Here is a 20,517-nt window from a genome sequence, read left to right on the forward strand (position 1 = left end):
TGTCAAAGCGGATAAATTGACACGTAAATATAACCAGATAATAATCGTGTAAGAAGTGAAATGCAGCTTGACGACATCACCGGTTTGCCCTTTCCGAATGTTTGACGATTACTACATTTTCCGTATTGATTACCGGGTGTGTATATTCTTCACTGCGCACATAAGTAAGCTCTTAGAATGGTGAGGTCAGTGGTTTGTGAAACGTACTTGGAAGAGTACCTCAAGGCGCTCTCCCAAAAGCAAGGCTCCAGCATTGGATTACTCGTTGGACAGGTATTTTTTCCTATCTATCTTTTTAACGCCTTGATTATTTTTATCACAATGTTTGCAGCCATCCAGTCAGAGTAAAGACCATATAATTTATTTAAACAAAATCAAAGACGATGGCGTTGCAGACCAAGAGAACAAAGGATTGTTGGAGTTCGATAATCAGCAGATTTCCCAACATGCTCTCGTTGAGACGCGTATCCTGCCGGGTGGTTTCTACATTATGGGTATCTTCGTAATCTACCCCAAGAACGTGTTCGAAGATGCAACTTTACTTAAAAAAGTGAAAACAATGCTAGTCGATATGCGGCACACTTTCAATTCCAACCCACTTATCAAGGGGAACTGTGACGAGTTGGACGGCGGGGAAAAACTTGTTTTTTATTACTCTTCAAGCAGTAACGTTTTCGGCTGCAAATCCGTTGCCTTGAAGTCGGACAACCTTTCAGTTAGGCCCTGCGATTGGAAATTTCAGGAGCAACCTGCCAAATGGCACATTCTAAGCACGTTCTTTGAAACCGATGAAGTATTTGTTCTGAAGAAAAATAAAAATGAGGATCAGTACGACACAGAAGGAAATTTAACTGATTGCGTTGAGAAGATAAAGCAACAGTTAGAGAAAAGTATAGTATTTTTTGACGGAGCACCAGTTGATGGGAAGCAGCTGGTTGAGGATGTGATCAGAGATAAAAAAGATGATCCGCTCCTAGTGCACATTTATTCGCCATCGGTAAGCGTGATTTTTTGGTAAAATAAGAAAAACTTTAACTCACCTCATTTCAGCTATCGACAAAGGATATAAGCTTGCGCAAACTCGAATCCCTCCCCGGTATTTTAAAATTTGACGGTATCGTCAGTTCCAAGGTGTTTGTGCATCCCAAAAACACCATTGCCGAAGCGACCGCTTTCATTAAAGCGGACGTGATTCGTTCGCTCATGTCACGTGTACAGATCCACTGTGATTCCTTGGTCCAGTCGGAGGAATCTCTGACGCAAGACACCATCGTGCTGAATGAGCTGCCCCGCCGAATTTACTACCCGATACGAGCTAAATCGAACCAGATTCTGTTTAGCGAGTATCTTTTAAGCGAAGAAACGAAGGAAATTGCTATTCCACATACTCAGGAAACGCTGGATTTGCATCTAACGCCCAAGGAGCTGTGTGCCACGGTTGAAATTGTCCCGGAAGTGAAGGAGGAAGAACCGCACGATGCGAAGGAATGCGACACGGGTAGCGCGGACAGGGTCGAAGGAAAGCTCAACATGTCTTTGATCGGTACCTTGGCGACCATCACAGTGCTTGTAATTGCTATTATTGTGTTCTATTTGACAAAGTGAAATGTTGTGACGAGGTTTCATGGGTTCTCCTTAAATGCAACTTATGGGATAAGATCGATGTTATACAATATTTTGATATTATTTTCTCGTTTTACTCAAACTATATTCGAATATCCTTTACGTACGCTTGGAGTGGTGACAGCGCTGGAAACTATGGTAATGAAACGAGCAAAGAATATATGCCGCATACTTATGCAGTGTACATATTTTTTATAATAATATTATATATCTCAATAGCAGCCCAATGAAAAGACTCAAAAATAACGTGACATGGGACCACGAAAAAAGTCACATACAAAGCCAGTGCAATGCGTGTCTAAGGCCTGTCCTATTGGCGCAGGAAGATTTCAACAATTATTTAGTTAAAATCATTGTTTGTTCAACAAATTCTTAACGCACATAACCTTCCGCTGGTTTAAAAATACCCTGCAAGTTATGTGATTTTTGTTAAAGCATATTTAAAATTTATACCAAAATACTATAGTTAATCACATGGAAACATGTTCAATTTATTATCGATCACAATATTTCGAAGAATTCGAAAATGTTGAATAAAACACTCCTTTTTCATTTTAGATAACACTAGTTTTCTGGTTACTTTCTGTTTACCCAAAGAAATATTCAAGTCGCTGAGACGAATTAGTGTGAAATGATGAGAGATATACCGTTTTGATTCAAACTTCGAACAGTCTCAAACTCCGAACACTTTACAATGAAAATCGAATTATCATAGCTGGTGTAATAAAAAGACTGATTATTATATACCATTTCGTTCCTTAGAATGTCCTTCACCCAGTGATGTATAGTTCTTTACTGTAGGATCACTTCCGGGGAATGAGCAGGTGTTGAAAAAAGTGACTGTTCAAACCTATATAAATAAAACTTAATTGCAACAACAATAAAATAAACAATATGGTAAACCATTAAGGTCGATGAGAAAGTTCATGTTTCGTTGATTTTTTAGTGCAAGAAGTTACATCACAGTGTTCGTAATTTGACGCAGTAGGGTACACTTAAGTCATTTTTTACGCGACTTTTTGTGGTTTTGTAAACAACGGCAGCTCGCAGCCTCAAGTTTACAGAGTCCGCTTTGACAGCGATTGGTCATGATTTAGGTTTAGTGGTTTTAGCAATGATGGTGATCGGCGATAAACATTCGATCTATTTCGGCGTCTGAGTCAACTTCGTCTCTCAGTCGGTTCTAACATTTATCGTACGATATGCCAGTCCGAGTGAACCAATTCGGAGATTCGCTGAGATAATTCATTCTCTCTCAGAAATGTAATTTCCAATAGCTCTACATACCGATGATTCACTCTTTGCTGATAGAATCCAAGTGTCAAAACAAAAGAAAAGAATCGCGAGACGATAATTATCGGAAAAGAGAAGTGATTGCGATCGCTTGAACAATTATCCCTCTTTCTTTCTGAGTCGCAAGTGTTGACAGCAGAGTTGCCATTCCGAAATCTGTGTTTTGACAATAAAAATCTGTGAAAATCTGTGACCAGAGAAAAAAATCTGTGATCACATCTGTGACATGGATATTTGTTTAAACAGAAAACGACATTGATTGAATTGCTGAATATAGTTTGATAGTTTGTTAATGAGTCGCTCTATCAATATTTGAACTTGGACTAAACATTAAATAAAACAATAAACAAACATTAAATTTTCCTCCAAACGGTTGAATTACTATTTAGTTTTCAAAATTGCATTGAAACAGTCAACTTCATCCTCAACGTAGTTTTGCTCAGGTTGGCATTGGACAAAATTTTCTCTCCAACTGCTGTTGAAAGAGGCATTGTAATTAGGGAAGTTACGGAAATCCGCATCTGCATCCATAAATGCAGAACATCTGCATGAAAATTGACATCATGCGTATGTTGAAAAAAATATCGCTTTCTAAATTTTTGTAGAAAAATTTTCTTTAGCGTATTTGCTGCTCGCTTCGATAGATTTCGCACTGGAATGCGATTTGTCATGCAAAATGAGCAAAATAAGCGAGATGTTACGGATATCCGCATCCGCACACGTAAATGCGAAACATGAAAATTGACATCCGCATCTGCAGATATTTAAAAAATCACATCCGTAACATCCCTGATTATCATAAAAGTAAGAAACGAATGATCTTCGAAGAAACTTAAAAGGTAATTATACAATCTGCTTTGTTTGCGACCTCACTGAAACAAACCAGATAAGCTGTGGATCAAAGAAAATGGTTATGATTTAGTCAGAAGAAACTCGTCCATAAATTGGACACGGTTAACTTTTAAATATCGAAAACTCAATCATAATGAGGTGATACAATCAGGTCCCCTCTCTCCATACTTCACTGAGTTATCTAAGGAGCATATAGCGCGAAAAACTGGCATTCCCAGTGAGAATCGAATAAAAGGCAAATTCGAAGTTCAAGAAAAAAATTACTCCGGATAGTCAAACCATTTTCTCCAGATAATTAATCGAGCCTCTGGAAAATCGTACCCTCGGGTAAATGAGTCTGAGCTGTAGAAAAAATGGGTTATTTGTTAATTCCGGCATTTATGGGAAAAATCTGTGAAAATCTGTGATTTTTCAAGAATATCTGTCTTCTGTGATTTGAAAAAGGAAAAAAATCTGTGATTATACAGAGAAATCTGTAAAAACGGTAACTCTGGTTGACAGTAAAATAGGTTTTCCATCGTTTAACAAAATGTTGCTTGTTGTTGTCATTGTCAACTCAATGTTCCTTTGTTCGTCGGTTTTATTTGTACGAAGGTTTGTTCGCTCATGTATGTTGGCTGATATCGAATTTTTTTTTTTAAAACGAGCAAAAACCTGCACAAATCTGCAAATATGAATAGATTCAAAAAAAGTTTGCAAGCTATGCAAAAATATTTGCCATTTGAAAAAACAAAATCGGTCACGGACTCTGAAAATCTGCATTTCACAGACAATTCTGTAAATCTGGTATTCCTGTTTTGTGCTGCCTTTAAGTTGGTCTAACGCTTCCAGTTTTTCCCTCTCTGGGTTTTTGGTCTGCGATACAATTTTACGATTATCGGGACACTCTCACTCACAAGGTGATTCAAACCAAAGATTTTCGTTCCACGGCTCGATCGGATCGGGAGACGATAATGAATTACCGATTGATAATGACCGATGAGAGAATCGAGAAAGCGTATGAACAAGCGACGATAAACTCGCATACAGTTAACAGGCTATACAGTTCACGGAGTATTCTTTCGGCAGTTTATTTGTCACACAAGTTCTCTTCTCGAGAGACGATACAAAACATCGCGTATTATGCGTGATCAGAATCCAATAGGATTCTCTCATGATAATTCTCTGATACGATTTCAACCATCCTTGGTTTTAGTAGACTCAGATCGTTCGGCGTCAGACTTCAACTCATGGATTTTTATTCTCAGGCTATCTCCCTCAGCGGAAGTGGAGGCTATTGTACACTGGGGTCGCTTTTTACGCGGGTTAGTTATTCGTTTTTTTGAACGGGATATTTTTACAATAACGGATTATTTTTACTTGATTCGTAAGATTACGTGTAGCCGGTATCAAATAACTTTAGTATAAATATATCTAATCTTGTAAATGCGGTTCAACCACCCGCGTAAAAAGCGACCCCAGTGTATTTCATCGCAAATTTGCCATCTTGTCTGTCTGTCTGTCTGTCTGTCTGTCTGTCTGTCTGTCTGTCTGTCTGTCTGTCTGTCTGTCTGTCTGTCTGTCTGTCTGTCTGTCTGTCTGTCTGTCTGTCTGTCTGTCTGTCTGTCTGTCTGTCTGTCTGTCTGTCTGTCTGTCTGTCTGTCTGTCTGTCTGTCTGTCTGTCTGTCTGTCTGTCTGTCTGTCTGTCTGTCTGTCTGTCTGTCTGTCTGTCTGTCTGTCTGTCTGTCTGTCTGTCTGTCTGTCTGTCTGTCTGTCTGTCTGTCTGTCTGTCTGTCTGTCTGTCTGTCTGTCTGTCTGTCTGTCTGTCTGTCTGTCTGTCTGTCTGTCTGTCTGTCTGTCTGTCTGTCTGTCTGTCTGTCTGTCTGTCTGTCTGTCTGTCTGTCTGTCTGTCTGTCTGTCTGTCTGTCTGTCTGTCTGTCTGTCTGTCTGTCTGTCTGTCTGTCTGTCTGTCTGTCTGTCTGTCTGTCTGTCTGTCTGTCTGTCTGTCTGTCTGTCTGTCTGTCTGTCTGTCTGTCTGTCTGTCTGTCTGTCTGTCTGTCTGTCTGTCTGTCTGTCTGTCTGTCTGTCTGTCTGTCTGTCTGTCTGTCTGTCTGTCTGTCTGTCTGTCTGTCTGTCTGTCTGTCTGTCTGTCTGTCTGTCTGTCTGTCTGTCTGTCTGTCTGTCTGTCTGTCTGTCTGTCTGTCTGTCTGTCTGTCTGTCTGTCTGTCTGTCTGTCTGTCTGTCTGTCTGTCTGTCTGTCTGTCTGTCTGTCTGTCTGTCTGTCTGTCTGTCTGTCTGTCTGTCTGTCTGTCTGTCTGTCTGTCTGTCTGTCTGTCTGTCTGTCTGTCTGTCTGTCTGTCTGTCTGTCTGTCTGTCTGTCTGTCTGTCTGTCTGTCTGTCTGTCTGTCTGTCTGTCTGTCTGTCTGTCTGTCTGTCTGTCTGTCTGTCTGTCTGTCTGTCTGTCTGTCTGTCTGTCTGTCTGTCTGTCTGTCTGTCTGTCTGTCTGTCTGTCTGTCTGTCTGTCTGTCTGTCTGTCTGTCTGTCTGTCTGTCTGTCTGTCTGTCTGTCTGTCTGTCTGTCTGTCTGTCTGTCTGTCTGTCTGTCTGTCTGTCTGTCTGTCTGTCTGTCTGTCTGTCTGTCTGTCTGTCTGTCTGTCTGTCTGTCTGTCTGTCTGTCTGTCTGTCTGTCTGTCTGTCTGTCTGTCTGTCTGTCTGTCTGTCTGTCTGTCTGTCTGTCTGTCTGTCTGTCTGTCTGTCTGTCTGTCTGTCTGTCTGTCTGTCTGTCTGTCTGTCTGTCTGTCTGTCTGTCTGTCTGTCTGTCTGTCTGTCTGTCTGTCTGTCTGTCTGTCTGTCTGTCTGTCTGTCTGTCTGTCTGTCTGTCTGTCTGTCTGTCTGTCTGTCTGTCTGTCTGTCTGTCTGTCTGTCTGTCTGTCTGTCTGTCTGTCTGTCTGTCTGTCTGTCTGTCTGTCTGTCTGTCTGTCTGTCTGTCTGTCTGTCTGTCTGTCTGTCTGTCTGTCTGTCTGTCTGTCTGTCTGTCTGTCTGTCTGTCTGTCTGTCTGTCTGTCTGTCTGTCTGTCTGTCTGTCTGTCTGTCTGTCTGTCTGTCTGTCTGTCTGTCTGTCTGTCTGTCTGTCTGTCTGTCTGTCTGTCTGTCTGTCTGTCTGTCTGTCTGTCTGTCTGTCTGTCTGTCTGTCTGTCTGTCTGTCTGTCTGTCTGTCTGTCTGTCTGTCTGTCTGTCTGTCTGTCTGTCTGTCTGTCTGTCTGTCTGTCTGTCTGTCTGTCTGTCTGTCTGTCTGTCTGTCTGTCTGTCTGTCTGTCTGTCTGTCTGTCTGTCTGTCTGTCTGTCTGTCTGTCTGTCTGTCTGTCTGTCTGTCTGTCTGTCTGTCTGTCTGTCTGTCTGTCTGTCTGTCTGTCTGTCTGTCTGTCTGTCTGTCTGTCTGTCTGTCTGTCTGTCTGTCTGTCTGTCTGTCTGTCTGTCTGTCTGTCTGTCTGTCTGTCTGTCTGTCTGTCTGTCTGTCTGTCTGTCTGTCTGTCTGTCTGTCTGTCTGTCTGTCTGTCTGTCTGTCTGTCTGTCTGTCTGTCTGTCTGTCTGTCTGTCTGTCTGTCTGTCTGTCTGTCTGTCTGTCTGTCTGTCTGTCTGTCTGTCTGTCTGTCTGTCTGTCTGTCTGTCTGTCTGTCTGTCTGTCTGTCTGTCTGTCTGTCTGTCTGTCTGTCTGTCTGTCTGTCTGTCTGTCTGTCTGTCTGTCTGTCTGTCTGTCTGTCTGTCTGTCTGTCTGTCTGTCTGTCTGTCTGTCTGTCGCTATATAAATAAACCAAAGATTCACGACAACTATAACTTTATTTTATATTTGATTGATTGACTTTAATATTTTCGGCAAAACAAAAGGCTGAAAAATAGGGTGCTTTTTACGTATCGACGAAAATGTATCAAAAGAATTAAACCCGTTCGCTTTTGAAACAGTGCCAGACATCTATAACTCAATTATAGGGTAACGACCCCATAATTCGCCCACTTTATTTGAGTACCCAAAATTCGCCCACCTATTTTTTTTCATTGTTCGCAATATAGTGTCAACTCTTAGAACCGTGTTTAAACATAAAAAAGAAACAGCTGAGATTGAAAATAAATTATTATTTGGCATAATTCAATGACAAACCCCGTAAACAATTCGTTGATTAGTGGGTGGGCGAATTATGGGGTCAGGGCGAATTATGGGTCCCTTACCCTATATCTTCGCAGATGGTATGATCTAAACCAATTTGTATAATCACCGAAACCCGGCGGTAGCCCAAATGATGATGGCGTATCCATTCAAGTATCACATTCAATCTAACAAGCTAATTTCAAGCCCCCTTTTAAGCTATCAGTTTCGGATAAACAAAATCCGTAAAACTGATGCGGCACCCAATCAGTAGAGTTATTAGTGCGGGGTGCTTTGTGAAACCAATTTTAATACTTAAACGCAGGTAGGGTCATTCTGCTGCGTTTGCGTGGTGAGCTAATTGTATGAATCAAACAAATCGGAGCTACCTTTAACAGGTGTTACTTCTCGCTTGCAGTAAGTGGACTTGAACATGCTACTCTGCTGACCCAGCGGTTCCGTGGGAGCTGCAGCCGTGCAGGATATAAAACATACTTTCCTGAAAAGTTATAGAAATGATGTTGAAACATGTTTTATTTGTGGGGAATACGAAATTTTTCATAACGAGATTTGTTTGTGTGCGTGGATAGACAAAAATGTAGCATACCTTGTAGAACTGTCATCATACTTGGAGGGGATATAATATCTCTAGCTCCTCGTTACTAGTGATGGGAAACTTATCGATAAAATCGATAAATGCGGAACATCGATATTATCGCTAATTTTTTGACGTTAACGATAATTATCGATATCATAAGGGTGAGCACAAGTCAGTGCGGCTGGTTACTGGAGGAGACCCAAAAGAAGGGGACCTCACCTACCCTACCCCAGGAGTTGTTGTTGCCGCTAGATGTTTGTTGGGTGCTGCTATTCGACAAGATTTAGCATTGTTGGGGCTGGTGTAAAAGTTCCCCCCGGATGTCACTGAGTTTCTGAGAAAATATGGTAGCTAATAAGGTATTCACAGTTTTTAGTTTCCTAAGAACAGATGAAATCGGCAACTTAGTACTGGAGAACTTTAAAAAAATATCCAAACTTTTTGCACCATCTCATAAAAAGCAATGATACGGAATTGTAATAAAATGCGTTTTCTTTGACTTGCCAATTCTTATAATATGATGGACATGCATAGCGGCAGTCTATTGGTAATTCTCTGGTAATTGTTTAGTTTAACTTGAAACTGTTTAAGTTTAAAGTATATCTGTTACCCAACAAACAAAAAAAAGTGTCCTGATTTATACAGGGGGTAGACAAAATAATTGGGATAAATAAAATTCTCTCAAATTTTGAATGGCCAGAACTTTACGAAAAATGAATCAATTTTGATGACCGGTTTTATTTCACTGGAAAAACTATCCTGGTTTCCTAGTGTTACTTGAGTACTTGGCGTGACCAACCTACACCGAAAATGTTTCGGATTTCAAGAGTATGTGTCAATGTGTACATTTTTGCAACGCATAGAACGTTTTAGGCAACTAAATTGCCTATCTAAAATACTTCATTTAAAAAAATCTGAGATCACCGATATTTTCTAAAAGCATTTTTTGTTTTTAAAATTATATTTTCTTCAGAGTAGGATCTTAAGCTCATGTTTCTATATTTTTGAAGGAAAGTTCAGATAATTTTTACTGAGATATATTGATTTATAAGAAAAAGGTTCAAATACAATTAGGTTTTCTTACGTGGGGGATACATGCCTCGTAAAAAAACTATGTTAATACAGAAATCCGTTTAATAAACCGCTTTAGTTCAAAAATTCGCGTAAAAAACCACGTTCATTTGAAAATCTGCATAAATAACGGTTCAAAGAAAATTCGCGTGAAAATAATCCGACCTTTCCAAATGTTAATCCAGCCTAGTGTGGTTGGTAACGTCTCCGCCAACCACGCTCGACGCCTGGGTTCAAATCCCACCGCCGACATAGGTGTCGATGGTTGTGAGGTGGCGTGATCCACTCACAACCAACCCAACTGGTCTAGATTCAATCCTAGCCGACACCGGGAGATTTTCTGAGGCGAAAAATCTCTCCATCGCATGAGGAAGTAAAGCCGTTGGCGCCGGTCCGTTAATAAACGTGTCGTGAGTTAGGGTCCTGGGTGTGGAGTCGCTTCCTTGGGCGTCGGTGATTGGCCACAACAGTGGCGGAGCTAGACCGACGGAAAATAAGCGAGAATAAAAAAAAATGTTAATCCAGATAAATTTTCAAACGCAAGGTTGCTTGGTTTAATAAGACCTACACACCCACAATGTTCGATTGAATTCTGCTAGAGTGCTGCAAGCACAAAGAAAATTAGTACCCCACAGGGAAAAAACAGCCAAAATCAACACCCATACTTAATAAATTCATACCTCGATGATTCCTTGGCGAATTTCCAATCTTTGGCTACTAATGAACTCGAAATAAATTCTGATTTTTTGACAATATATGAACCTAAGTGAAACAAGATGTCATAAAAAGTTCTACGCGTTGCAAAAACGTACACTTTGGCATACACTCCGGAAATCCGAAACATTTCCAGTGACCCTTGGTCACTAGAGTGTCCCAAAAAAATCGATGTTGAAAAAGTCAAGGTGCTCAGCCCTAAATTGAAAGATAATGTTATTTATAACATTTTTGTAGAACATTTCGACTTTCTAAAAAATTGAATTCCGGTTGCCCAAACGTGATTTATGAAAAAATTACTTTTTTAAGCTACAAACTCGCTCTTTTGCACTTTTTTCAATTCTGTTAGATTCCTAAATTTTTCCATATATTTTTTTATTTTTGTGGGGTTGTTTTTGAATATTTTGCATGGTTCAGTTCAGCATTGCATTCAGTTTTTTGACTCCCAGAGCCCATTAAACATAATAAAAAATATACTTTTTCTAATAATTTTTAGATAAAACCCTTCAAAACACAAATAAAAAAATTTTTTGATCAAGAATTGAAATTTCCATTACAAAGCGGGATTTACGACGAAAATTTACATGGAAAAAGATACTTGATATCTTAACGGGGAGCTGAGATATTGACATTTTCATATATGATGAATCGAACAGATTTGAAAAAAGTGCAGAAGGGTGGTTTTGTAGCTTGAAAAAGTCATTTTTCCATAACTCACGTTTGGGCAACCTGAAAACGATTTCTCAAAAAGTCGAAATGTTCTTCAAAAATGCTATAAATAACATTATCTTTCAAATTAGGGCTGAGCACTTTGACTTTTTCAGCATCGATTTTTTTTGGGACAGCCCATTGGTCACGTACAGTTTTCCAGTAAAATGAAACCTGTTTTGTCAGAATTGATTCGTGAAGTTTTAGCCGTTTAAAAATTGACAGAATTTTGCTTGCTTAAATAATTTCCCTTATTACACAACCTACAAAATGAACTTCGGTTTGAAACTACTCCGTAGAAAGCACTTCCGGCGTAAGACCCGAAGATTTTCCAATACAAACTGTTTAACTCGTTCGGTTGTTTGAATTTTCATTCGCAGTATCGTAAAGCAGGCATTAGACGAAGCAAATATTTGCTATTTTTTTATACAGAGTTTATTTTGTGCAAATAAAAATCGTACCAAAAATAGCAAATATTTGCGTCGTCTAATAACTGCTTAAGATTTGTTATTCAAGGCTCTAACACAATGGATACGTTGCGGCTGCGTTTGCGGCAATTTGGGCAGTTAGCCCATACATTTACTGTCAAATTAACGTCAACGCAATGCAAACGTATCCCTTCTGTTTGGGCCATCACTGTCTCTGTTTTTACAAGATTTACATAGCAAAATTTCATTTGGCGAAGAGCTGTCAAATTATCGATACTTATCTATAATATCGATAAAAGTCCCTGGATTATCGATTGTTATCGATGTCTGTTTTGGGCAATATTTCCCATCACTACTCGTTACCATCGGAGCTACCATGACGAATGAATTATTTCAACTCAATGACAAAACTAACCAGACTGTATGGCACACTGGAAAGACGCTACCGTTCAGAGCTGCCAGATTTTATTTTGAACACTCTGTATGCAGTCGTAAAAAAATCTGTATTTTATTCGTGTGTCTACAAGTGCTTGGGGTTGTGGTAGTTAGGCTTGGAATCCGACCATAAATCTCGCCTAAAACGGTTAAAAGGTTGGAAAAAAAACCTGAAAGAAAACTCAGGTCTATAACGGTGTTTTTTCCTATGTACTCTCGAATAATTACAATCAGGCGAAAATATTTCACGCTGGACGAAGAAACAGATTTTAAAGCCTACTCGCACCTATACAAATTCCCATTCTCTTTGGTTTTATCCTAGATTGAAGAATTGGAATTTCGCGATGAACATTTCAAAAGGCCATGTAAGTCTCGATTCGTACGGGATTTTTTCAAAACATATTTATTTTGATATGCATCAAAAAGTATTGTAAGTTCTTTTAAAAAAATATGCCAAAACAGGTTTGCTTTGGGGTTTAATTTGGTTGAACTACTGTTTTTTTACGAATGCATTACTCATGTCTGAAAAATACATCTTTTAATGTGGCTCTGTGGACGTTTGCACTACATTATGTTAAAGTATAGTATTTTAGATGCCTAACAACTTTGCAGAGTACACTGAAGAGCTAGAATGTCCCTAAGAAGAGCTATAGCTGTTCAAAGTTGAATATGGCGATTTAAATACAGAAAATCTTGTTTTCTGCCAACATTATCATCGTCAGTAGGATTCCTAATAGAACAAAAAAACTTGGTTCTGGCTTTCTACTATTAAGTTTCGTTTTTCCAATATAACGATTCCCCACCCTAATAGATATGTGAAAATGAACCAGAATGAGCTGTCATTGACTGTCAATTTGAACCAAGGAAAATAAGCATTTTTTTGCGATGAATATTGTTATAAGTGATACCTTTCAGATCCTCGAAAAAATATTCATCGCAAACAGTTTTTGTATTCATTGTCGTTTTACAAAATATTTTAGTTTGTTTTTATGAAAACAATAAATTTCATAGGCTTTAAGTAATAATCATGCTAGCGTACTGCGATTATGTAACATGCTCTTCTCTGGATTTAAGGCTTTAGTTACAAGTTCAAACACACTTATCACGGTCAAACTCAAAACTCTGAAAAAACTTTTATACAACGCCAAATTGAAAAAAAACACAGACTCGACAAATTAGTCTGTAAAATTTGCACATTCAATATTTCTGATGTTACTAAAAACTTCGTTTGGGTCATGCATGCGTTACAGCAAGAAGACAGTTAAACGCTATCAGAAAACGACACATGTGCGTGTTCTCTGTTTTGAGTGTAGTATTCGTTTCTCCCTCCCAGGTATTTCCTATCATTTCAGTGGTGAGCTTGACCAGATTCGCACACCCAGAAAAATGTCATGTTACTTCCAATCGAATTTGTACGGTTGTTTTCAATCAACTATCCTAAATGGTCTAGATGATTTGAAATTTCAATTCATTACAACAATACTTGAAAGCAAATCTCGCGTTATTTTACAAATTAGCGTGAGTCACAAAATGTCAACATCTTATAGATACTCTCAATAAATTCGCGAAGGTAACGAAGAGAAGAAAAAAAAAATGCTTTGACTTTAATTATTTTAACATTGTTTATATTGTACTTGACGTACGTGAGTTTTGACGAAATATGGTATGCTATGCTTTGCTACTCGTTGTCAGTGAATTTTTGAGATATTAGGAGACGTACGAAACAATGATTTTCAGTCTGCTACAAAATCTTGATCAATACTTTACTTTTGCTAAAAACTCACTTAATTTCAAACACAACAAGAATATTCAACGCAGTAATGTGTAAACTTAGTTAAAAATACTGTTAGGTGACAAAATAAATATTTTTTTGTTTTTGAATAGAACTTAAAAGGATGAGTGAAAATTTCCAAATTTGATTTTCTCAGTTCTTTGCAAATGTTGATAAATCGATTTGAAAATTTAAGCAATGAATAGTGAAATTGAAAATGTAAGAGATCACAAACAATAATCTGCAACGGAAGCTACAAACCGAATAGGAGAACATTCTACAGCATTCTTTGACGGCTTAGGCAGAATTATTAACCCAAGCAGTGCTGACAAGGGATCAAAGCTGTATCGGTAAGTGCTGCCATCTGATGACCTCAATGCGCCTAAAACTGTGATTATTAGCAAAATCGATTTATCGTACTCAATCCGCCAGATAAAAAGGAAAACAAGATGGCAATACCGTATAAGGATATTGAAAATTAGATGACAAAATTATTAGATTATTAGATACAATGATATTGAAAAAAATGCTTCACCTTTCACCACCTTGTCGTCATCACCAAATTAACAGTATACAAATTAGTTCGATTTACGTCCATGGGCAGCGAAACTCGCGTCCACTGCATACTGCAAGAATAAAGGCCCAAGCACAATGGATTACGTTTGCTTTGCGTTGACATGAATTTGACAGAAAATGTATGGACTAACTGTCTAATTGCCGCAAACGACTATAAACGACTAGTCATACTATTATCGAAATAATTAATTTATATTATGGTCATCTCATACATTGAGAATTTCGTCATTTGCTTTTTATTCCTGTTGTAATTAATTATTATTATTATCTAGACCATATAGATTAGTCTGTTAAAAACACCGCATAAATCTAACCCAGCCTAAAAAGATAGCAATTACCTTGATATTTTTCTGTGTGTGCGCATGAAATATGGTTCACCCTAGAGACTGTGTTATAAAGAGATACGCAAAGAGAAAAGCAGTAAATATGGCAACCTTTTGCTTAGATTTTATTTTAAACAATTCTGGCAACCACATTTATTTTCGCATGACTTTTCATACACACTATAGAAAGTGTAATGAAATTTCGAAACTTTGTAAGGATATATTACTGAGTTTCAATGCTTGTTCATACAATTATAATAATTTCCAATGCATCACTCATAACATGAGCATGACGAACACATTTTTCGTTGGAACCATAATTGCACGTGATTCACAGAATTTAAACTGATCGCAACACACATTCTGTACGAAAAGTAACACGCATGAGTTTGTTTACTTTGCACACTTGGAGCCTCGATTTGACGGTTCACTTGGATTTTTCGATCCACTCTTCGCGTATCTGTTCATAACACCGTCTGTAGTTCACCCAACCGTCATCATACTCGGAGGGGCGCCACATTTTTGTTGCCCTATAGAGATAAGTGAATTTTCACCTACGCACACCAGCGTGTTGTTTATTTGCAACCAACAAAAAACATGTATAAGTGAAATCGACCACTAATACTACTGCAGATAGAAAGGTCTATTGTTGGTTGAGTTGGATATCTATGTTTCAATAATCTAAGCTAAAACCCTCTTTGGCTGACGTTGATGGTTCCTGGTATCTTGATCTGAATGTTGAGAAAGGGAAAATTTGAACAAGACCTAATAAACAACCATAATACAGTCGCCGTTCGATAACTGCAAGACTTTTAACTGCAACGCTTTTTAACTCCAAGACCGATAACTGCAACAACTTTGCAGTTATTGGACCGCAATTCGTCAAATTTGATGTCAAAGTCATATTTGACATTGAAGCAACAGATCTCGCGGGGGGATTCTAAATGCATTCGAAAATGAAACTTGATGAATCTCTAGAAAAATTTCAAAAAGACCCTTTAATTTCTCTAGTTTTTTTTTTTTCAATTTCGTTTACTTGTTGTCTCTTCATTCTAGATTGGAGATTATAGATCTTCACTAACAATCAATAAAGCAAAATCACCAAGAACCACAGTTCACTTCCCGTAATTATTATAAGAAAAAAACCCAAATTAATCCACCTAGTGGTGAGACCCAGCCTCTCTCATTCGAACTTATTATTTGTTCAAATAGAATTACGCAACACTACCATTTTAAAAAAAAATATACCTTGAAAATTTCTGCTGGATTTATTTTCTACTTTAAATAACGAATTTCTGGTAGCCAACAGCACAACTATAACGAACATTCAAAACCTAACATTCACACACATATGAGCATACATTAACACTTACACATGCAAATACCATGACTTAAATAAGTTTCAAATACATCACGCGAAAAATCCACTGTCGACTTATTCTATTGCTCACCCCTAACTACACACACTGCTGCGCAGGCGTTGTTTATGCTACTGAAAGGAATGTCTCATCACAAACAGCAGAGTCAGCTGACGCTGATAACTCTTATAGACCTGTGTGATCGAGACCAAAGCCAGTCTGAGTCATGCCTGCGAGTGCAACACAACAACGGAAGGTTCTACGTAGGGCTAAATTTTTTCGAATAAATTTTTATCTTTAACAACGGCTTTTACCCGTTAACATTCAAGTTCATTAAAGGCAGACAGTGTCTGCAGCCGGAAAAACACACCGCATCCAGACGGGGCTTGAACCCGCAGTCTCCCTGATTACTTCACTGATTGCCGGAATACTTCCTAAAATGGCCAAATTCTGCCTAATCTGGTAATAGTACAACATCAAATTTGAAAAATGTTGAGGCCACATATTTTGATTGTTGCTATAGTTTTAAACAGTCTCCGAGCTACTTTTCTTTCCACAACTTTTAAACCACATGCTTAAAAATTATGATGGCTTTAAAGACAAGTTTATTTGGTCCATTGAATCCAACAATGTTCAGATTGGTTGTGTAGTTTCTGTGGTACCTAATTAAGTTTTGTGATTTTTACAATTTGATACATAACGGACAAAGTTAAAGTCCGATAGCAGTGTAATTAAATAGGATTTAATTGCGCAACTGGATTTTTTATTTGAGACAAATTTAGTGAAAAAACGGTCCAACCATTCTGAAAAAATTGAGTGAGCTTAAGCAGTCTTTGGGATATGTTTCTTTTCAAAACGTGTTTTCCTTCTTTTATACATATTTTTTAGACATAATTTTGAACCAAATCATTAGTTAAGGATTTTCAAGGTAGGCCGTTCATTTGGCACTAGTTTTGTTTAAATTGATTGTTTAGTTTCTGAGATAATGAAATTTCGTGATTTTCACATTTTTATACACGGTGCCTGAACTAAAAATCTGATTACAATGAAGTTCAATAGGGTGTTATGAGGCCACTAGAGGTTTCATTTTCAACTAATTTCGTGAAAACCATTCAAACAATTTCTGAGAAAAGCAAGTGAGTTTATGCAGTCTTTGGTATATGCTTTGCTTTTATAACGTGATTTGATATTTTTATGAATAACGGACAAAGTTACAAACCGATTACAATGAAATTCAATAGCAACCTATGGGACAACTAGGCCTTTCATTCGAGATTAATTTTGTGAAAATCGGTCCAGCCATCTCTGAGAAAAGTGAGTGAGTTTAAACAGCCTCTGGAAAACATATCTTTACATAACTTTTGAACCATATGTTTAATCTTTATGAAATTTATATGTTAAGAGTTCTGAAGATAGCCCGTCCATTTGACATCAGTTTTGTTAAAATCGGTTGTGTAGTTTCTGAGATATTGATGCTTCGTGATTTTTACATTTTGATACATAACCTCTAAACCAAAAATCCGACTACAATGAAATTCAACAGCAACCTATGGGGTAGCTACACCTTTCATTTGCAATTAATTTCACGGAAATCGGTCCAGCCATCTCTGAGAAAAATGAGTGAGAAAAAAAAGTTGCACATACACACACACACACGCACACACACACATACACACATACATACATACATACAGAAAATGCTCAGCTCGTCAAACTAAGTCGAGTGATATACGACATTCGGCCCTCTGGAGCACTTTCATACCTTTAGTTTTTTCAGTGATTGCTATACCTTTCTAGGAGAAAGGCAAAAATATCCTTTGGCAATTGTTTGGCTAGCTTTCATACTCAGCGAGGCAGTGTATAGTATAGTCACTGTTTACTTTACTAGTCTGGCGGACTGGATTTCGGGAACCAGTGTGAACTGTCAAAACGGGAACCAGTCGATAGTGCGTCGATTTTTGCATTTGAAGTATTGTAATCGTGCCGTAAAAAGATACAGAATAAATTAGACTCAATAATTGGACTTTTTGTGACAATTGCTAAGTTTTTGAAAATAGTTATTGTAATGAATTAATGATACCACAATAATGGTAAATTTATACATGTGAGAAAATCACAAGGAATATTTTCTTTCGTCGCATCAATAACGTGCTCTTTTTATAACCAATTGTTTATTGATAACATTATACTGCCATATATTTGCTGTCCTGTCGCTTTTCACGCTGTTCTATTGTACGGGAAATGCTCAATCGAAACAAAATATTTTTTTTTTATAATTTTCTCCTTCAACGAATAAATGAATTATCAGGTAACTCGCAAAATTTTAGCCATTTCCCTCTAAACTCCGCATTCTTTGGAAACCGGAGTAAACTTGTTTGTTTCTTTGTCCTTCGCCAATTGCTGTTACATTTGTTATAAACGCACGCTTCATTTTCACATCAAATGTTTACTTTCAAAGAAGTCATATGCAACATGAATTATATCCAGTGGTGTCAGGATTTTAATGTGAAAAAGTGGATTGCCAGTTGCATGGTTCCCCACTCCGCCAGACTAGTAAAATACAGTGACTATAGTGTATAGTAGATCACAAACAATATTTTGTGACCTAGCGTTGAATAGATCATTTTACGAACTGACAGGTGTCACGAACTTTGATGTTGCTTCTACTTGCGTTATGTCAGCGGTTCCGAGCTTTCTGTCGAAATTTCATTTTCATTGAGTTTCAGAAACGTCTCGTAAAATGGTCAATTATAGTGATGAACTTTATCTTCACCCGAGTCTTCGCCTACATATTGGTTATGTAAAGTAATTGTTGCGGAAATATGAATATCAAATTGATTAATCGAAAAGCTTGCCTATTTTAGTTTTCTGCTATTTGTTGCCACTATTTCATTAGAAAAATACATATCGACATCATTGAAAACAGAAATGGTAGTGACGGACCTCCCTCTAAATTTTGGCATGTGTCAAGTGTTACAGTAATCGAACCGCATTCGATAACTGCAATGTAAACATGTTGCAGTTATCGAACGGCGACTGTAATATGCTTACCTACTTATACAAATTGAACTCCAGTTCATCAATCGACGTTTGTTACCGGTCTATCAGTTCCCGAAAAGTAACGTTTGAGTGCTTGTAACCTGAGACTTGTAACTAGCGCCCATTACAAGGCACCGGCAAGTTACGCTCCTTTTCCTGGCTATTTTTTATCGACTTGAAGGCCGTCAATGTACTGAAAAAATATGAAATTTTAGATAGTTGCAACTATTTGCTACTTCATTACATACTAGCTGGCACAAAGAATCCCACATTCCTGTCAATGGCTTGCGGTATTTCCCTTCTCCAGTAGAGATTAATGCTTGTAACGGAATGCTCAATTCATTTTGCAATGCTTCAATGCTTCCTTTTAAAGGCATCTATTTACAGTTTTCCTTTCGAAATTTCAGTTTAGTCGGTAAATATGACAATCTTGAAGCCATTCTCCAATAAAGGCTTTAGTTTCTCAACCACTTCGAGAGAGGCAAACTTCCAATCGTCAATGTTTCTAGGAAAAACATTACCCGATTTAGTTCTAATAAGTGTTCCATCCAAGTCATAAGCAGCTATGTTTTCCGAAGACACTAGTCCTTTGCTATGAAAAACGAACAATTGTTTTTCATCGATCTCTTCCCACAGAGAGCTTTCGGCAGCTATTGTTTTTTGCTTGCTAAGCCAAGACCATATTTTCAGATTGTCAGTGTTTTCATCAAGCATACCTTCCTGCCGTGTTCTCTTATTTTGCATAGAGAATAACTCATCATCCGATAAATCTCGATCGTGTTTATCACTTGTATCTCTGCTGTTCTGGTTTTCCGAGTTGATGTCACTTTTTGAACAATCTTGATTGATGGGGTTTTCTGTTTTGGAACAAGTTCCATTTTCGGAAAATTTTTCACCTACTTGACATTTGACAACCTCTTCAAATTTGAAATCGAATAAATATTTATAGTTATCTGGAAGTAGTTCTAGAATACCTACATCGTATGCTTCATATACCTCATGTTTAATCATTTGTATTCCGTTCAAAACTGATGGGTTCAAACCCAGACATTTCACTAGAACGAACCCATCCTTGAAGTAGGCCTTTAGACCAACTGCTCGAGAAAATAAAGCAAAATTCAATTTATCACATCGCTCTAAAATATCCAATATCTTACCTTGGGCTCGCGAACAGCATGGATCCTGAATCAGTGTCACTGGACTACGACCAACGAAAGTAAAAACAGGATCAATACGAATTGGGGGATGACGATCAGTCAATGACTTCAGGAAACACTCCTTGTGAAAACCGAATCGACCAGTTTGGCGGTTATGCGGGAAACGCATTCGAAAAACTGCAAACTGATGTTCGGATGAAATATTAGTGAGGCAGAGCTACCAGTGCTTTAGTACGACCATTTTGTGAAACATCAAGGTTTCACCCCGAAACTTTAAAAAAATCGATTGCTGAAATTCTGTACAAATCTGTATAAAAAATCAAAATTCTGTATCCTGAATCATTTCTGTATCGTGGTCAAAAAATTTGTATAACACAGAAAAATCTGTATACTTGGCAGCGCTGTATTATAAAATTCTCGATTTCAATGTCTTTTTTGGTAAAAATTACCAT

At 38.0% G+C, this 20,517-nt stretch overlaps 1 protein-coding gene across 1 annotated transcript; it reads left to right on the plus strand.

Annotated features, from left to right (window-relative positions):
- Positions 1-1,686, plus strand: LOC129722136 (protein odr-4 homolog). The gene is made up of 3 exons (XM_055675387.1): positions 1-273; positions 332-997; positions 1,051-1,686. Exons 1-3 carry the CDS (start codon positions 178-180, stop codon positions 1,603-1,605), a joined length of 1,317 nt encoding a protein of 438 aa, XP_055531362.1. The 5' UTR covers positions 1-177; the 3' UTR covers positions 1,606-1,686.
- Positions 1,687-20,517: the final 18,831 nt, after the last annotated feature.

Source organism: Wyeomyia smithii, chromosome 2 (genome assembly GCF_029784165.1).
Source record: "Wyeomyia smithii strain HCP4-BCI-WySm-NY-G18 chromosome 2, ASM2978416v1, whole genome shotgun sequence".
In the NCBI taxonomy this organism is placed as follows: domain Eukaryota; kingdom Metazoa; phylum Arthropoda; class Insecta; order Diptera; family Culicidae; genus Wyeomyia; species Wyeomyia smithii.

What these genes read in the sequence shown, in the direction of transcription:
- LOC129722136 (XM_055675387.1), top strand. Translation starts at nt 178, where the DNA reads ATGGTGAGGTCAGTGGTTTGTGAAACGTACTTGGAAGAGTACCTCAAG. An exon ending in TTGGATTACTCGTTGGACAG is followed by an intron (nt 274 to 331) that starts GTATTTTTTCCT and finishes CAATGTTTGCAG; the next exon opens with CCATCCAGTCAGAGTAAAGA. An exon ending in TGCACATTTATTCGCCATCG is followed by an intron (nt 998 to 1,050) that starts GTAAGCGTGATT and finishes ACCTCATTTCAG; the next exon opens with CTATCGACAAAGGATATAAG.